The 17,307-nt window shown below is 36.5% G+C and overlaps 1 protein-coding gene across 1 annotated transcript in view; it reads left to right on the forward strand.

The window, feature by feature from the left end:
* Window positions 1–17,307, forward strand: part of CCDC102B (coiled-coil domain containing 102B) — a gene marked incomplete at its 5' end in the record, with an annotated part of 210,101 nt that overhangs the window by 171,448 nt on the left and 21,346 nt on the right. Inside the window, 1 exon segment of the mRNA XM_082641452.1 lies at window positions 10,001–10,171. Coding sequence (XP_082497578.1) covers window positions 10,001–10,171 — 171 coding nt within the window.

The following is a 17,307-nucleotide window of genomic DNA, read 5'->3' on the forward strand; positions in this document are numbered from 1 at the left end:
CAACATGCAATGAAGACTATAAAGGAAATGAACAGGTATCTGAATGATAATTAAAAATAATACTGTGAATCATATTCACAATTGAGTAATCCAGAAAACATCTCAGAAGAAATCATATTTAAACTGGGACCTGAATGTAAATTAGGAGCCAGATGAGTGTAGAGCTGCAAAAGCTCTTTGTAGGCGAAAGGAAAAGCATGTCCGAATACTTTGAGACAGGAAAGGATTTGATGAATTCAAAGAACTGTAGAAAGATAACTTCCTAGAGAACATCCTGAGTTCTTTCATCAAGAATATGTGAATGGAAAATCCTGCCTCTGCCTAAAACTAAAATTGATTTTGCCCTGCCTCTCGCGTATTAGTTTAGCTGGGCTTAGAATTCTAGGTTACTCAGCAACTGAAGACATTATTGTATTTAATAAGGTTTCTTGTTGTTGCTGATTATAAGTTTACTATTAGTTCCTCTCTTTATACATTTTTATTTCCCACAATCCATCTGTGCTGTAATAATATCTCTTGGCCTTTGTTGTTTCTCAGTTTGTTTACAACATGTCTGAATTTTACTATATCTTTATATTTTTATTCTCAATATTTTGTGCATTTTTTTTGCATTTTTTTTCCCGATAACATAACATTGAGAGGTTGCCTTATCAGCACAAAGGCAAAGTTTCACTTGGAGAAAACCACTTTTATCCTTGCTCGTTCCCTTCCTACTGCCTTCCCAGCAAGATTCAGCAGATGTTTTAGGATTATAATACATCAAGCTTAAGGACAAAGACCACGTATGAGCTAAGGGTGACAAAGCAGAAAGATAAAAAGAACCCAGTCCGTGGTGGCATTTGCTGAGATGCTCTATCTACTCTGGATTACTGACACTTCACTTTATTACTGCATTTGATAACTAACTAACTAACCTATCCTAGCCAGTTTTTCTACCTATCCTGTTATGTTTAATTAATGTATCACAAATGACTTACATATATTGTGTCTTTTGAAGGTTACAATTCTATGAAATTGCTATTGTATGCATTTTACAGATGAGGAAACTAGGACTTAATTTAAAGTTAATGAAGCTTTTTTATATTTTCTTAAAAACTTGAATATTATTGGGAATATTGACATAACTGATCATATGAGAGATTAGTAGATGCTCAACAAACTTTTTTTTTGGTCAATTGCTTATGTATCTATGGTACTGAATAAGCACAAATGGCATTGAATAAATACAAACTCCAATGTGTGATATTCAGTCTATGGGCCTCACACACACATACATACACACACAATATAAGTGCCACAATGTAGCAACAGTATTGTGGCTTTGCACCCTTTTTACATTTCTTTCTTAGTAAAGTTTCCATCATCTATTTTCCATCCATGGTGTTTGTAGTATGATATTTAATTCTATAGGATAGATCTCCCCACGTGACAGCCATGGGACATGATGTTGGCGTTTGTGCTACCTGGGTAGCATATTCTGAGACAGATATCAAAATGTAGGAAGTTTATTAGGGAGTACAACACCCATGGGCAAAGAGGCCAGGCAGCAAAGGGCAGAGGGAGAAGTAGGACTGGGGAGAAGTGATAATAGTAATACCTCTGGATACCTCTGAAGCTGGCATAGGTCTTTGGAGCTGTCCCAAATTGAGGTGAGAAGAGCAGTTCCTTCATACTTCTAAAATGACCAGGCTGCCCCAGGAAGTGGGTGTGGAGTTAGAAAGGAGGGTGTTTTTTGTTTTTTGGGTTTTTAAATATTTATTTATTTGGTCATGCAGGGTCTTAGTTGCGGCAGGTGGGCTCCTTAGTTGTGGCATGCGAACTCTTAGTTGCAGCATACGTGTGGGATCTAGTTCCCTGACCAGGGATCAAACCTGGGCCCTCTGCATTGGGAGTGCGGAGTCTTATCCACTGCGCCACCAGGGAAGTCCCAGGAAGGAGGCTCCTTACAGCCAAGAGGAAAGGGCTGTGATCAGACATTTCCAGCAACTGGTGAAATACATCCTCTCATCCTGAAGGAGAACCTGGAGGGCACAGGACAGCATCCCCTCACGACATGTCCTCCCTGCTTATCATCCACCTTTCATAAATAGTTCCCTATCAGCTCATTGGATTACCTCTTAGTATTTGTCACAGTGGGAAAATTTGCTTGTTTAATTGTCTTTAATCTATTACCTCTTCTAGGTTCTAATGTCTGTGAGGTTAAAAATTGTGTCTGCCTTGTTTGCTTTTTTTTTTTTTAGATTTTTTTTATTAGTTTCTGCTTTATAACAAAGTGAATCAGTCATACATATACATCTGTTCCCATATCCCTTCCCTCTTGTGTCTCCCTGCCTCCCACCCTCCCTATCCCACCCCTCCATGTGGTCACAAAGCACCGAGCTGATCTCCCTGTGCTCTGCGGCTGCTTCCCACTATCTATCTACCTTACGTTTGGTAGTGTATATATGTCCATGCCTCTCTTTCGCTTTGTCACAGCTTACCCTTCCCCCTCCCCATATCCTCAAGTCCATTCTCAAGTAGGTCTGTGTCTTTATTCCCGTTTTACCCCTAGGTTCTTCATGACATTTTTTTTTTTTAAATTCCGTATATATGTGTTAGCATACGGTATTTGTCTTTCTCTTTCTGACTTACTTCACTCTGTATGACAGACTCTAGGTCTATCCACCTCATTACAAATAGCTCAGTTTCGTTTCTTTTTATGGCTGAGTAATATTCCATTGTATATATGTGCCACATCTTCTTTATCCATTCATCCGATGATGGACACTTAGGTTGTTTCCAGCTCCGGGCTATTGTGAATAGAGCTGCAATGAACATTTTGGTACATGCCTCTTTTTGAATTATGGTTTTCTCAGGGTATATGCCTAGTAGTGGGATTGCTGGGTCATATGGTAGTTCTATTTTTAGTTTTTTAAGGAACCTCCATACTGTTCTCCATAGTGGCTGTACCAATTCACATTCCCACCAGCAGTGCAAGAGGGTTCCCTTTTCTCCACACCCTCTCCAGTATCTATTGTTTCTAGATTTCTTGATGATGGCCATTCTGACTGGTGTGAGATGATATCTCATTGTAGTTTTGATTTGCATTTCTCTAATGATTAATGATGTTGAGCATTCTTTCATGTGTTTGTTGGCAGTCTGTATATCTTCTTTGGAGAAATGCCTATTTAAGTCTTCTGCCCATTTTTGGATTTGGTTGTTTTTTTGCTATTGAGCTGCATGAGCAGTTTATAAATTTTGGAGATTAATCCTTCGTCAGTTGCTTCATTTGCAAATATTTTCTCCCATTCTGAGGGTTGTCTTTTGGTCTTGTTTATGGTTTCCTTTGCTGTGCAAAAGCTTTGAAGTTTCATTAGGTCCCATTTGTTTATCTTTGTTTTTATTTCCATTTCTCTAGGAGGTGGGTCCAAAAGGATCTTGCTGTGATTTATGTCATAGAGTGTTCTACCTATGTTTTTTGCTTTTATATATAGAATGTAGAAGCCAGTCTACATGGCATGTGATAGACACTCAGTAAATGCTCCTTGAATCACTGATAATGTGTCAAGTGTACAACGAGCACTAAAATCACTCTATACTTAACATATAAGATATTAAATGAACCCTCTGAAGATGCCACTTAAGACCACAAAAATGTTCTCATTTTAAAGCTATTATCTGACACCAAGTATCATAAATGTTTATGATAACACTGAATTCTGTAGAAATATACATTCCTTTGATTTCTGTATTTCTTGAGGTCAGAATTGAAGATATAGAGACTGACATTTATCCTAATAAGTAGGTGGTACAAGATATTTTTTCTAATGGACTTAATTTGGATGAGCTTGTGAGTTCTTTATTCAAGTAGATGGATTTGATTGTAATAACCACCCAATGTGCCTGAGTCAACTTTTGAGAAGAGAAAATCTGCCCTTGTTGATAGCATTATTACTCACAGCTGGAGTCTAACAAGGCTATAGAGAGACTATGAGCTAGTTATTTCCAATTTTATGTGTTTCTCTTTATTAAATATAGTTGACTCATATTATACTGAGAATTTCAGGTTCTCTACATAATAGTGCAGTATTGTTATGCATGTTTGAAATTACAGATGCCAAAATTTCTAATTTTCTATGGATTTTTAAAAAATTGAACAAACATAACATATATAATAATACTTTAATACTATAAATTTTTCTGTATGTCATTTGTTTTTCCTTCAAATTGAAGCATATAAATTATTTAACTTATTTTTAACCAGCGTTTCATTATGTCATTTAAAATTATAAGAAAATGTATTTTATTTCTGGCAGCTTGGCACAATCAAAATCAGTTAAGCTTCAGTACTTCATGTATCGGCTACAATATTAATTCTAGGTAGAAAGCAATATCCTTACTTACAAGAGCATAAACTAATGCGTGATTTCATAAGCCACATACAGAATTTAAAACCTGCTATCAAATTCTTCACATCACTAGAAACAGAGTCAATCTATTTGAGGAGCCAATGTTATTCTATCAGACATATCTGTATACAGACACACTGTATATGCTTATTTTCTATATCGATTCAACATTATTCATATCAATTTATAAAAGGATTGTGAATTATATTTACTGTTCAGTTTTATAGCTTTGGATTTATAGAGGATTACATACTGACAAATACTCTCTAGTACTGTATATTTTTATATGTTTAATTTCTATTCAGATTTTTCTCTGCCAAAATAAAATATATCACATCATGGTTTTATGTATTTCTACCATTAAAAATATATTAGAATAAGCTTGTTCTAAAAATCCATATGGATCTTTATTATTGACTTGTTCTCTTTTATATGCAAATTATTAACTCTTTAAATGAACATCTATTTGGATGCCTTCCAACTGGAGGTCTGTAAGCAAGCTACAGGGGAAATTGAGATTTCAGATAAAAGCATCAAACAAAACATATACAGGGGATTATGGTTTGTGATCCTAAGTGCCTTCAACATGCATTCCAAGAAAGAACTGGGGGTGGGGGGAATCTCATCACAAGAATAACAACAACAAAAAAAATGAGTCTGTAGTAGCAAAGGTCATAGCTTTGAGAATTAAGGAAGAAATCCATCTCTCTCCTGAAAGTAAAATGGGGGTGTTGATGAACTAATGGATTAAAATGTCAAAGAACCTGTGAAGTCTTAGAAGACAAGGCCTGCTAACAAGGTTAAAGCCAGCCGGGATATTGTTTTGAAACAATGAAAAAAGGAGGAGTAATTGGCAGCTAGTTTGGCCATAAGCAATGTGTATAGCCTCTCAGAGACTGAATGGGGAAAACAGAAAAGACAAGAGGGAGAAGGTATGTGAAGAGTTCAGTGATAGTATGTACTTGGCTAATACTAATCTCTTTCACCCTAAACTGATTTTTTAAAAATATCCTTACTAATGAAATATTTTTTTTTCTCCTATGTTGAAATCTAGTTTTCATCTTTTTAAAATAGAACGTAAAAGGTATCCTATGAACATAATTAAAATACATTTGGCTATAGATACAGTTTGATATATTTTCTCGTAACGAAATGTGCCCAAGGCCAGGCCAGGTCTGCGGACCTCAGTTGTAAACATGATTCTCCTATTGGCCCAGACTGTTGTATCAGTACCTCCAGGCATACATCTTCCTTGTATATTTTTAAGTGCTTAAAACTCCTAGGTCACCTCCTCCCACCCAAGGAGACATCTCATATTTCATTGCTCGGTTAGGTTCCATCTACCTTCCTAAAACATTTACTGGCAAGAGTAAAGTTTACTACAGTTGGCTTATACTAGCGGTCCTCAAACTGTATGTTGAATTATAAACATCTGGAGGGCTTGTTAAACCCAAGGTTGCTGGGCCACAACTCCTGAGCTTCTGATTCAGTAGATCTTGGATGGAGTTCAATGTTAGAGGTCTGCCTACAAGGATGACACATGCTTGGGGTGGAATTGGTACCGACAAACAGCAATGTTTTTCCTTCCTCCCTCCCTCCCTCCCTTCCTATATGCACATCTCAAAGGTTTTTTCTGTTTACTTAGCTCCATTTAAACCAATCTAAGTGAATTGTACTAAGCCTAAAGTCAAAGCATTGACTATCTGAGAAATAATTTTACTAAAAATCGCAAACGTTTTTTAGGTAGTTGCAATTGGGTGCGTAATTCCTGAGGAAAAGCCATCATTTTACAAATTTGCTATAACTCTTCCATTAAGCTCTGCATTACTTTTGTGGCAAATTCTTTGTTTGCCAGATCAAGAAAATCTTTCATTAAATGCTCCATTGTCATTCCAAATAATAGAATTGTGTTCCCTACTGCGTATCTTTCTGTGAAAGCATAAGGTATATAATTTGGCATTGGAAAATTGTACTCTGAAGAGAAGAAAGGAGAAATCTGTTTGCATTTTAAATGTGGTTTGTGCCGTAATTTATAAAACACTGCCATGAAGCCGTAAACTGCACTGTTACTGTGAGGCAAGGGAAGGGACCATGAACCTGTCCCATCAACAGGGGTCTAGCTGCCTGCCCAAGTTTGCCTGTTCCCAGCCGCCCTTCGGCATTGCTCAGGTCTAAATACCAATGGTTGTGATTCTGACTCTTATGGGGGCCAGGGTTTTCAGAACAGCAGCAAGATTCCAGGAATCTCTCAGTTACTTGATAGATTGCCATGGAGGCGCGCGGTGGGTGGCTGGTGGGTGTGGGAGCCCTCCTCTGCCTTTTCCTCCTCCGCCTTTTCCTCCTCCTGGCTTCCTGAGAGTGGTGGTCAGCAATTTCTCCCAGGTCCTGCGCTCTAGTCCACACCCTCTTCTCACATCTGCAGGACATCTACCTGTTTGGTTGGAGTTCTGTGTTTCATAGAGACCAAGAGGCTGCCAGTAATCAATGGCGTCATATCAAAATTCACTTTAGGGCTTCCCTGGTGGCACAGTGGCTAAGAATCCGCCTGCCAATGCAGGAGACACGGGTTCTATCCCTGGTCCGGGAGGATCCCACATGCCGCGGAGCAACTAAGCCCGTGTGCCACAACTACTGAGCCTGTGCCCTAGAGCCTTCGAGCCACAGCTACTGAAGCCTGCGTGCCTAAAGCCCGTGCTCTGCAACAACAGTAGCCACCGCAATGAGAAGCCATGCACAGCAACAAAGACCCAACGCAACCAATAAATAAATAAATAAATTTATATTAAAAGAAAAAAAATTCACTTTACATTAGCTTTTTTTCCTGTAATAACATATGCTTCACACTCTTTTGCATTTTGCTTTACTTAATAGACTTGAGAGATATATCATTATACAAAAGGCTGCCATATTATATTTTAAGCATTGAAAAGCTTAATGGTTTTTTATTTAATCAGTTCCATATATTATGATGATGATCTTCACTTCCAATCATTCATTATTAACTTAAAAATAACGCTGTACTACATGTCCACATGCATACAGCATTTCACACAACTGTGTGTGTATCTGTAGAACACATTCCTGGAAGTAGAATGGCTGGGTTGGAGTTTTAATGTATTTTTCATGTTAAATAGTTTTGCCAACATTTTTCCATGAATGAATCTCAGTTTCTTCACATTTTACCAACAGGTTATTTTATCACACATAATCTTGCCAGTCTGAAGACATGAGGAATAGCATCTTGATGTGTTTCTTTTCATTATACTTTTATTTTTTATTTTTATTTTTATTTATTTTTTGCTGTACGCAGGCCTCTCACTGCTGTAGACTCTCCCGTTGCGGAGCACAGGCTCCGGATGTGCAGGCTCAGCGGCCATGGCTCACGGGCCCAGCCGCTCTGCGGCATGTGGGATCTTCCTGGACCGGAGCACGAACCCCTGTCCCCTGCATCGGCAGACGGACTCTTAACCGCTGCACCACCAGGGAAGCCCCTATACTTTTATTTTTGATAATTGTAGATTTATATGCAGCTGTAAGAAATAATACAGAGAGATCTATGTACCTTTTCCCCAATTTCCACCAGTGGTATCATCTTTCAAAACTATGGTAGGGTATCACAACCAGGATATTGACATTGACAATACAGTCAAAACACAGAACTTTTCATCAAGACAAGGATCCCTGATCTGCCCTTAGCCACACCCACTTCTCTCCCCTCGTCCCTACCCTTGATCCCTAGCAGCCATTTCTATAATTTTGTCATGTCAATATGTTACAGAAATTGGAAAGGTTTTTCCTGAGTTTTGGGTGAAGATGAATAGCTTTCAATGTTTAACAGATATTCTATATGCTTTTCTGTGAACTCTCTCCTTCCATATTTTATATCAAGTCATTTTGTACAAACTTGATATAACTTCATATAGTAAGAGACTTGTCCCTTGTTACAACATTTTCTGTGTAGGACAAACTATTTGCTATACACAACTTGTATACTTATTGTGATTAAATTTATTATTCTATGATCTCATAGAAAACCTTTCCCTATTTGGTAATTGAAAAAAAGTATTTACATTTTTCTTCCAGTGTTTTCCAATGCTTTATGGCTTTTTTTCTCTATTTTACTAGTAAATCTGATTCTTTTTTTATTGTTCTTATTAGTAATAGTAGTAGTATAAGATGTGAGTAAAGATCCCATCTCCAATTGTCTACCTGGTTGTCATAAAAAAATTTAACTATGCGGTTTTTTTTTTGATTTTTTATTTTTATTAGTTTCTGCTTTATAACAAAGTGAATCAGTCATACATATACATCTGTTCCCATATCCTTTCCCTCTTGTGGCTCCCTCCCTCCCACCCTCCCTATCCCACCCCTCCAGGTGGTCACAAAGCACCGAGCTGATCTCCCTGTGCTCTGCGGCTGCTTCCCACTATCTACCTACCTTACGTTTGGTACTGTATATATGTCCATGCCTCTCTCTCGCTTTGTCACAGCTTACCCTTCCCCCTCCCCATATCCTCAAGTCCATTCTCAAGTACGTCTGTGTCTTTATTCCTGTTTTACCCCTAGGTTCTTCATGACATTTTTTTTTCTTAAATTCCATATATATGTGTTAGCATACGGTATTTGTCTTTCTCTTTCTGACTTACTTCACTCTGTATGACAGACTCTAGGTCTATCCATCTCATTATAAATAGCTCAGTTTTGTTTCTTTTTATGGCTGAGTAATATTCCACTGTATATATGTGTCACATCTTCTTTATCCATTCATCCGATGATGGACACTTAGGTTTTAACTAGTAAGTATTATGACAGTATTTTTCAGGAAATTAAAAAAAATATCCTAGGACTTTCTTAAAGTATTATAACATCATGAGGAATTAGAGGTTATTTTTTTTCTTTACAGTTTTAATAAAGATGATTTCAACAATGACAGTATTGTTAATTTTACACAGCAAATTTTAGCAAAAAATTAGAAACTACATTAATTATAATCTGAGGCCAATTAATGTAACCTGTCAATTCATGTCTTGTAGAATGTTGATTATAACAAGATTGATTGGAGGTCCAGTCATTTCATGGTGGATTCACTCTGGATTTTCCCCAGGGTCAGCCCCTTCAGGTCTCTGAGCCAGATTCATGTGGTTTCGGGGGGTGCCATTCATGGCATGAGTACAGCAGCACAAAACCTTTTTTTTTTAAGAAAAATAATTAAAAGCAGATAGTCTGCTAACTTTTAATACTTAGGCTGATTTAGCAGATGAACAGTTCTTCTTGTACTTATTTTTATTATATTTTATTCTTCATTTATGGATATGAGATTCCTCTTTTGGAAAGCATACATAAAAACTAAATTTGTATAACATGAAAAATGGGTCATTCCCTCAAGCACATAAAGAGTTGCACTGTATTTTAGCCACACAGAAATACACCTTCCACCTATAGTTATATGCTAATCATAATATTTAATTGCAGAAATGTAGAGTCCCAGAGGAAACGATGCTTAATCTGAATTCTTCCTAAAGTGCTTTTCTATTTTTTCCAAACAAGTTGCCATTCTTCTGACTTTATCAGAGTAAACTATAAATAATGGAATCCCTCTTTTCTTTTAAAAGGAACTGTTGGACCTTCAACATGCCTACCATAAACTAAGCAGGCAGCACCAGGCTAAGACGGCAGAAATGACCCACGTCAACAACCTCATGGATCAAAATGAGGCCGAAGTGAAGAAACTGAGATTTCAAGTAGAAGAACTAAAATGGGGACTCAACCAAAAAGAAAATAAGGTATCTTATAAGTGGAACATATGTCACATAGATTCAAAATTGCATTTCATAGCATAGAAAAAGCATTTTCTTTTTTATTAGCATATGGCATTACTTGAGGTAAAAACTTCACATTTTTAAAAAGTAAAATCCACAAAAAAGTGTAAGTGTAAGGAGAGGAAACTATTATGTAAACAACATGCTCATTTTTGTAGTATTAGTAGTGCAGTTTTTATGTGTGCCCTATAGCTTCAGATATGTTTTAGCTTCGTCGTGTGGGGAGGCATGGTACCATAGTTATCATTAAAACTTGGTGTTTTAAGTTTTAATTCTATATATTATAGAAACATGACGTATGTTGTGATACATGTTATGATATATATATATTCTCCCCAGTGCTCTCTGATGTTTAAAGACTGTAGGCATCTTGTTTTGTCGTGAAAGGTCAACTTGCTAATGGTTTATGGCATGTTTAAGAATGGGATACCTTGACAGTACACCTGCAACAGGGAGGTGTGATTTCAGCTGCAATTACAAACAACAAAGAGATTTTTCTTGAAAGAAGTGGTCTCCACTGTCAGTGTGATAGCGTCTGCCACCCCACGGTGGCAGTTACTTCAGATGGGGTTCCAGGCATGGCATCTGCTTCTAGTGGACAACTTTTGAGGCAAAAATAATTACTTCCCTGATTAGAGAGACTGTTTGCAGATAAAGCCAAACAGTTGGAAATTTAAAAAAGAAAACGGAATTGTTTTTCCAAGGGGTAATTCAGTAACAGAACACAGTCCACATTTTAAGATTTAATTTTTCATCAAAACTATTCCAGTCAAGCAAACCAGATTTTCTAATCTAATAACATCACATGAAAATAGAATTATTTGACCAGTGAGTCTCATACATCGTCCCTGATCTTCCTAGGCCTGACTTGTCCGTGGGCATTTCATCCTTGATGTCTCTTTTTACGAAGACATATATGTACTTTTTAATGGTGTGCATGGGTAGTGAGGCTGGACCTTGGAAGAGTAAGTCAGGAGAGGAATGTAGTCGGAAGGCTCAGGAGAGTGGTTTTGGGTTTTGATTTTCATCATAGCCATTATTCTTGTGAATAGTTTTGATATAAAAGCATTTGTTGCAAGTGGTGGTAAATAACCTTTGTGTTTGCCAATATAGGCTTTAAGAAATTGCTTGGGACTGAATCATCAGCAAGGAAATTGTGATAATACACAGTTTTCCAGGGCTTATAAAGTACTAGATCCCAAAAATCTGATTCAGCCATCTAATCATGTAATCTTAAAAACTGCTGTGGTTTTAAGAAGGATTCTGTTAGTTGCCCTTCCCTGTAGGAGAATCATTCTTCTCACATCATCAACATCAAGCTTGGCACATGTGGCATTTGCTTTGCCTGACGAGCAGAACCTCCGTGTGCCACTTACGATCAGGACCTTTATGAGCCCAAACAGGGCTCTGCCTTGCCTCTTTTCCCATGTGTCTTTTCTGCCTTGTCTCGTGTCATGAGGCCAGCAGGTGCAAAGTAGACATCATCCTCTCAGTGCGAATTCTGAAGTGGAAAGGATATGGAGCAGAGCCTTTGCTGACCCCAATGGATCCACATGGGTAAAAAAATCAATATTTGTTGTGATAAGCCACTGACATTTTGGATTTGTTTGTTGCTATAGGAAAACTTAACTAAAGCTGACTGGTATGGTCATTCAAACAAAAACAGCAGCATTTTAAAATTATATTACATTGGCTCCAGTGCCAGAAGTAGGTGGTGAGAAAATTTATTGGAGGTTAGAAAGATGGCAACGCATTTTATGGAGTCTTGAAAGGTTTGGTACATTATATCCCATAATACCTTGGAAAGCTGATGATGGACAGAATGAGCTTGGGGTTTGTAGATGAACAGGTTTGTAGCTAGTATTTCTTGTTTACTATTGGTGTGTTTGCCAAGTGCCTAAGAGAGAGATGAACTCAGAAAAGACTTGCCGAATTTTCGAAAAGATATGTAAGAAAATACAGAAATTTAAGTAGTTCTGTGACTGCCAGCGTCTGATTTTCTTTTGCAAATGGTAATACATAAAACTGAGGATGGCTTTGAGCAACAAACATCAATTAAGGTTAAGCTTAGGCAAGAACCAATTCCACAGTGTGGCCTTCAAGCCTGTTGTTAAAAGCTCTTAATTAGTGTCATTTTGTGTAAATCCTTGAAGCTGAACAAAATGGCACAGGGAGAAAAGAATGAGATTGTGCTTCTCTCAGAACATCCCACAGATTCAAGGCAACTGCAGGTAGCTCAGAGACAATAGAATGTCTCCCAGAGAACTGCAGATGGGACAACTGACCTGTGGTATTTGCTGGAATCAAAAGAAAAAAAGGACTTGTTTTTGTGAAAGATACGCTGGCAAATGAGCTTCCAGCCTGGGATTAAATAGACTGATTTATCAGGATTTGAAAGAACTCTTCATTCCTCCAAACTTCTCGGACAAGGAGGTGGCTGGGCATGCTGTCAACACCTGAGAAGGAGTAATGTCCAGAGCCATGTTCAAATAAGGACATGGTGAATAATAAAAAAGGACCACCTAGAGAACAAAGGCCATTGAGAACTACAGACTAGGCAACTATTATCAGGGAGGAGAACTCAGGCCAGATAAAGGAGCATCCCCATGAGCAGAACAGGAGCTCCTTGAAACATCTGCAAAGTTAGGTTTCATAAGTATTTTCTATTCTACATGGAAGTTTTTATTGCAATTTTCCTGTCCTAGTTTCACTATAGTATATAGGGTGTGTGAGGGAGAAGAGTATGAATTACTTGCATTTTGAGTAGGTAGATTCTGGAGCAAGAGAAGGTGTATTGAGATCTGACATAGATATGAGATCTTTAAGATCAAGGCTGTGATTGGAACGTTGCTTGGGTAATTTCTCTTGGAGAAAGGGTGAAAATTTTTGAATACTGAAGGAAGGAAAACAAACATTTGTGACCAGGAAGATGGGCTGTGTTGTATTGCATGTGAGAGCAGGAATGAATGAAAGGGTATGTGTGTGTATTTTAATATTTGTTGCCCCATCTGTGAGAGGAATATAGTTCCCAAGCATAAATGGTGGGCATGGTACTGGGAGGTCTTTGGCAAATGGAATTTGTGAAGCTTTGAAATAGAATCTTCTGGAACTAGAAGTCCATACAGATAAGTATTTGGACATATTTCATATCTGAAGCTTAAAAATAGATGCATTGAAATATATGTTCAAAACATAAAATAGTTCAGTGTTCTGCACCTCTACATCCAATCAGTTGATGACCAGAGAGGACTGATTCAAAGCATGGTCAACTCATATGGGTATTGTAATCTGGATTATTTAGCTGCAGTCATCAGTCTTTAGTTTTTCTTTGATTAAAGGTCATACGCTTTCTGGTGGCTGGGAATGAAAATATTTCTCATGGAAATAAGATTTTGCATTAGATAGCAGTCAACATTTCTATAATTTGACTTATCATAGAGAAGCAAAGGAAATTCTGTCAGTTTCACTGCTGAGCTTTTTAATTTCATAGTAACAAATTCTTCAAGTTGCAATTAGTTGAAATTAATGTTTAATTGGAACTGTCAAATACAAAGTTCCCAACTCCCACAAGTCAACAAATTTTAAATAAATAAAAATGAGATATTAATCCTTTATACTGAAAAGAGAAATAGACACTTGGGGGCCCATAAGAGAAAACCCAGGGTCTGATTAAAGAAATGAGCAAATGAAAAAATTCTTTTGGGATGAGTTGCTTTTCTTTAAATAAACTTACCAAAAAAAAATTTCTAATTTGATGTGTATTTGTTAGAAGTCAAACATTCTTTTCTCATCATTTCATTGAAGCCATTATGTGATGGCAAAATTTAATTGAGATTTCATTATTGAATTGCAGAACTAATTACATATATATCCACATTAAAATACCAAAATAACTTACCACTTTAATAAATATGGTGGGAAAAACAGTCTAATGAATAATATAATGATGCAATAACCGAAGTTGGTAGAGACAGAACAGATAGTACCTAAGAAGCAAGGAGTATAATATAAACAATTACTAAGACACATGGGTGCTCTACACTGTTCTAGTATCAAGGAGACTGAAGGACTGAATGAGATAAGGCTTGCCAAGGAATATTTTAAATTTTGTAAAACAATATCATATCATATAAAGAAGGAAAAATTTTAAAAAATCAACTATCATAACACCATAGTATCATATTACTTCAGTGTGTATTAACTTCTAATGCCTAGGCAATTTTATGCAGAATTGCAGTCATCATTTGAAATAATATACTCTGCTTTATCAGTTACCATAATGAGTTTTCTTGCTGCTATGTAGTTTTCATACTTGGTATTTCAAGGGGTGGGATAATATTTATTTCCTTGGATATAAATTTACTTAATCAACCAAGCCTCCTTTACTGAAGGTTGTTTGGATTTTTTTTCTCAACATAACTCTACCATGACTACTTTCATGTACAGTTGACCCTTTAACAACATGGGTTTGAACTCTGTGGGTCCACTTAATACGAAGATTTTTTTATAGTAAATACTACTTTCTACCCAGTCCGTGGTTGGTTGAATCCACACACATGTAGGGCCAACTCTAAGTTATAGGATGATTAACTTCTAAGCTGTTCAAATTCAACTGTATAGACCTTTTTTCCCCATTGGAAAAAAAAGTTTTCTAAGTGGAATTATTGGGCTTAAAGGATATAAATATAATATGACTCTTGATATATTCGAATTACTGATTTTCTTTGCTCCTCAGTGATAGGTCAAATTGTGGAAACGTTGGCTGTTATGCAAAATCTTAACTGCATCTTAACTGATGCAAAAGTAAGTTAAATCTCAAATGATTTGTTTATAAAGCTAAGAGTTTAATCACTCAGTTTGCTGAGTTGTTATTTGGATTTACTCTCAATTTCAGTTTCTTCTTTTTGTTAAATTCTTTTCCCTTAGTGTAGCTCAATATTTACTCTTATTTTCTCGATTTATATTTTAGTAATAGATTCTATTAGTAAGAGGACTTTAAAAATACTTAGTGACTATTTTGTGTTAAAAGAGATGTAAATCAGGGCTCAAGTAGTTCTTAGCCCCTAGATGCCTACAGTTCACAAACCAAGCAGCACAGAGTGAGAGTTACCCTATAGTAATTGACAAATAAAAGTCCTATGGTGAGGGAAAAAGAATCACCTAACTTTTAGATGACATTCCTGCTTTCAGAAATTCATGGATTTTTTTCATAAAACTGAAATTTGATATAAGTGCTCAGCACAATTGTAAGTCAAATACAGCTATAGATAAAATATATTCCCAGTGTAAAGGTTAAAGTCTAATATGATTTTCTAACCTGTCTGTGCAATAAATACCCTTTGGAGTATTTATTTAGTTTTTTAGATATTTAAAAAAATTTTTATTTTATATTGGAGTATAGTTGAATAACAATGTTGTGTTAGTTTCCGGTGTACAGCAAAGTGATTCAGTTATACATATACATGTATCTATTCTTTTTCAAATTCTTTTCCCATTTAGGTTATTACAGAATATTGCATAGAGTTCCCTATGCTAAACAGTAGGTCCTTATTGGTTATCTATTTTAAATACAGTGGTGTGTATATGTCAATCCCAAACCCCCAATTTATCCCTCCCCCCGACCTTTCCCCTTTGGTAACCAAAAGTTTGATTTCTGAGGCTGTGAATCTGTTTCTGTTTTGTAAATAAGTTCATTTGCATCTTTTTTTTTTTTTAGATTCTGCATATATTTGTCTTTGTCGGTCTGACTTACTTCACTTAGTATGATAATTTCTAGGTCCATACATGTTGCTGCAAATGGCATTATTTCATTCTTTTTAATGGCTGAGTAATATTCCAGTGTATAAATATACCACATCTTCTTTATCCATTCATCTGTCAATGGACATTTAGGTCTTCCATGTCTTGGCTATTGTAAATAACACTGCAGTAAACATTGGGGTGCATGTATCATTTTGAACAATGGTTTTTCTCTGGATATATGCCCAGGAGTGGGATTGATGGATCATATGGTAGCTCTATTCTTAGTTTTTTAAGGAACATCCATACTGTTCTCCATAGTGGTTGTACCAATTTACATTCCCACCAACTGTGTAGGAGGGTTCCCTTTTCTCCACACCCTCTCCAGCACTTATTGTTTATAGACTTTGATGATGGCCATTCTGACTGGTGTGAGGTGATATCTCATTGTAGTTTTGATTAGCATTTCTCTAATAATTAGTGATGTTGAGCATCTTTCCATGTGCCTTTTGGCCATCTCTATGTCTTTGGAGAAATGTCTATTTAGGTCTTCTGAGCATCTTTTGATTGAGTTGTAAAAATACTAAAACTCAAGCCTCATCTCCAGTAGCCGAGTCAATTTTTATGGGTGGAGCCTGTGCATGAGTATTTTTTAAAAGCTTCTCAAATGATTCTAATGTCTAGTGAAATATCAGAACCACTGGTCTAATGAGAAAAGACTGCTACCATTGAGACTCAAATTCATAACTTTGGTTCCCACTGAACACATGTGTTTACTGTAACAGATTTTACTAGTAGAGCATAAATGAAATGGCTTGCTACAGAAATGAGGCTCTTAGTCCATTGTAGGCTACCTGTAGCATTGTAATGTGCAAAACAAATTGATATGTCTTCTAGTTTTGAGAGAAATTCAAAAGATAAAAAATCACTTAAACAGATGGAAAGAATAGGTACTATTGAGCACTGTAAATTCACAAAGTGCTAGTGTTTTGCTAAATGCATTGTCTGTGTGGCTTCACACTTAGCAATTATCACCTTATTACTGCTTAGCTAATTCTGGCCTCACATTTTAATGCTTCTGGTGTCAAAAAGGTGAATCTTTTCAGAAGTCTGATATCATCAGCAATGATGAATGTGAGAGACACTGTTTAAACCTACAGAACGTTAATTATCTAAATTAACAGCTGATTTTTAAGCAAGCCTTTATTTGGAAGGACACAGGAATTCTTTCCCAGCCCAAAACATATTTTGGTGTAATCTCATTAATTTACACCCTGCTAATTTTAAGATTGTGAGAGTAGTGATAGACTGAAATTCACATTTATCTATGGAAAAGATCTGGTAAGTGTTTCAGGTTAAGA

Source organism: Mesoplodon mirus (assembly GCF_964341445.2).
Source record: "Mesoplodon mirus genome assembly, chromosome: 13".
NCBI lineage: Eukaryota > Metazoa > Chordata > Mammalia > Artiodactyla > Ziphiidae > Mesoplodon > Mesoplodon mirus.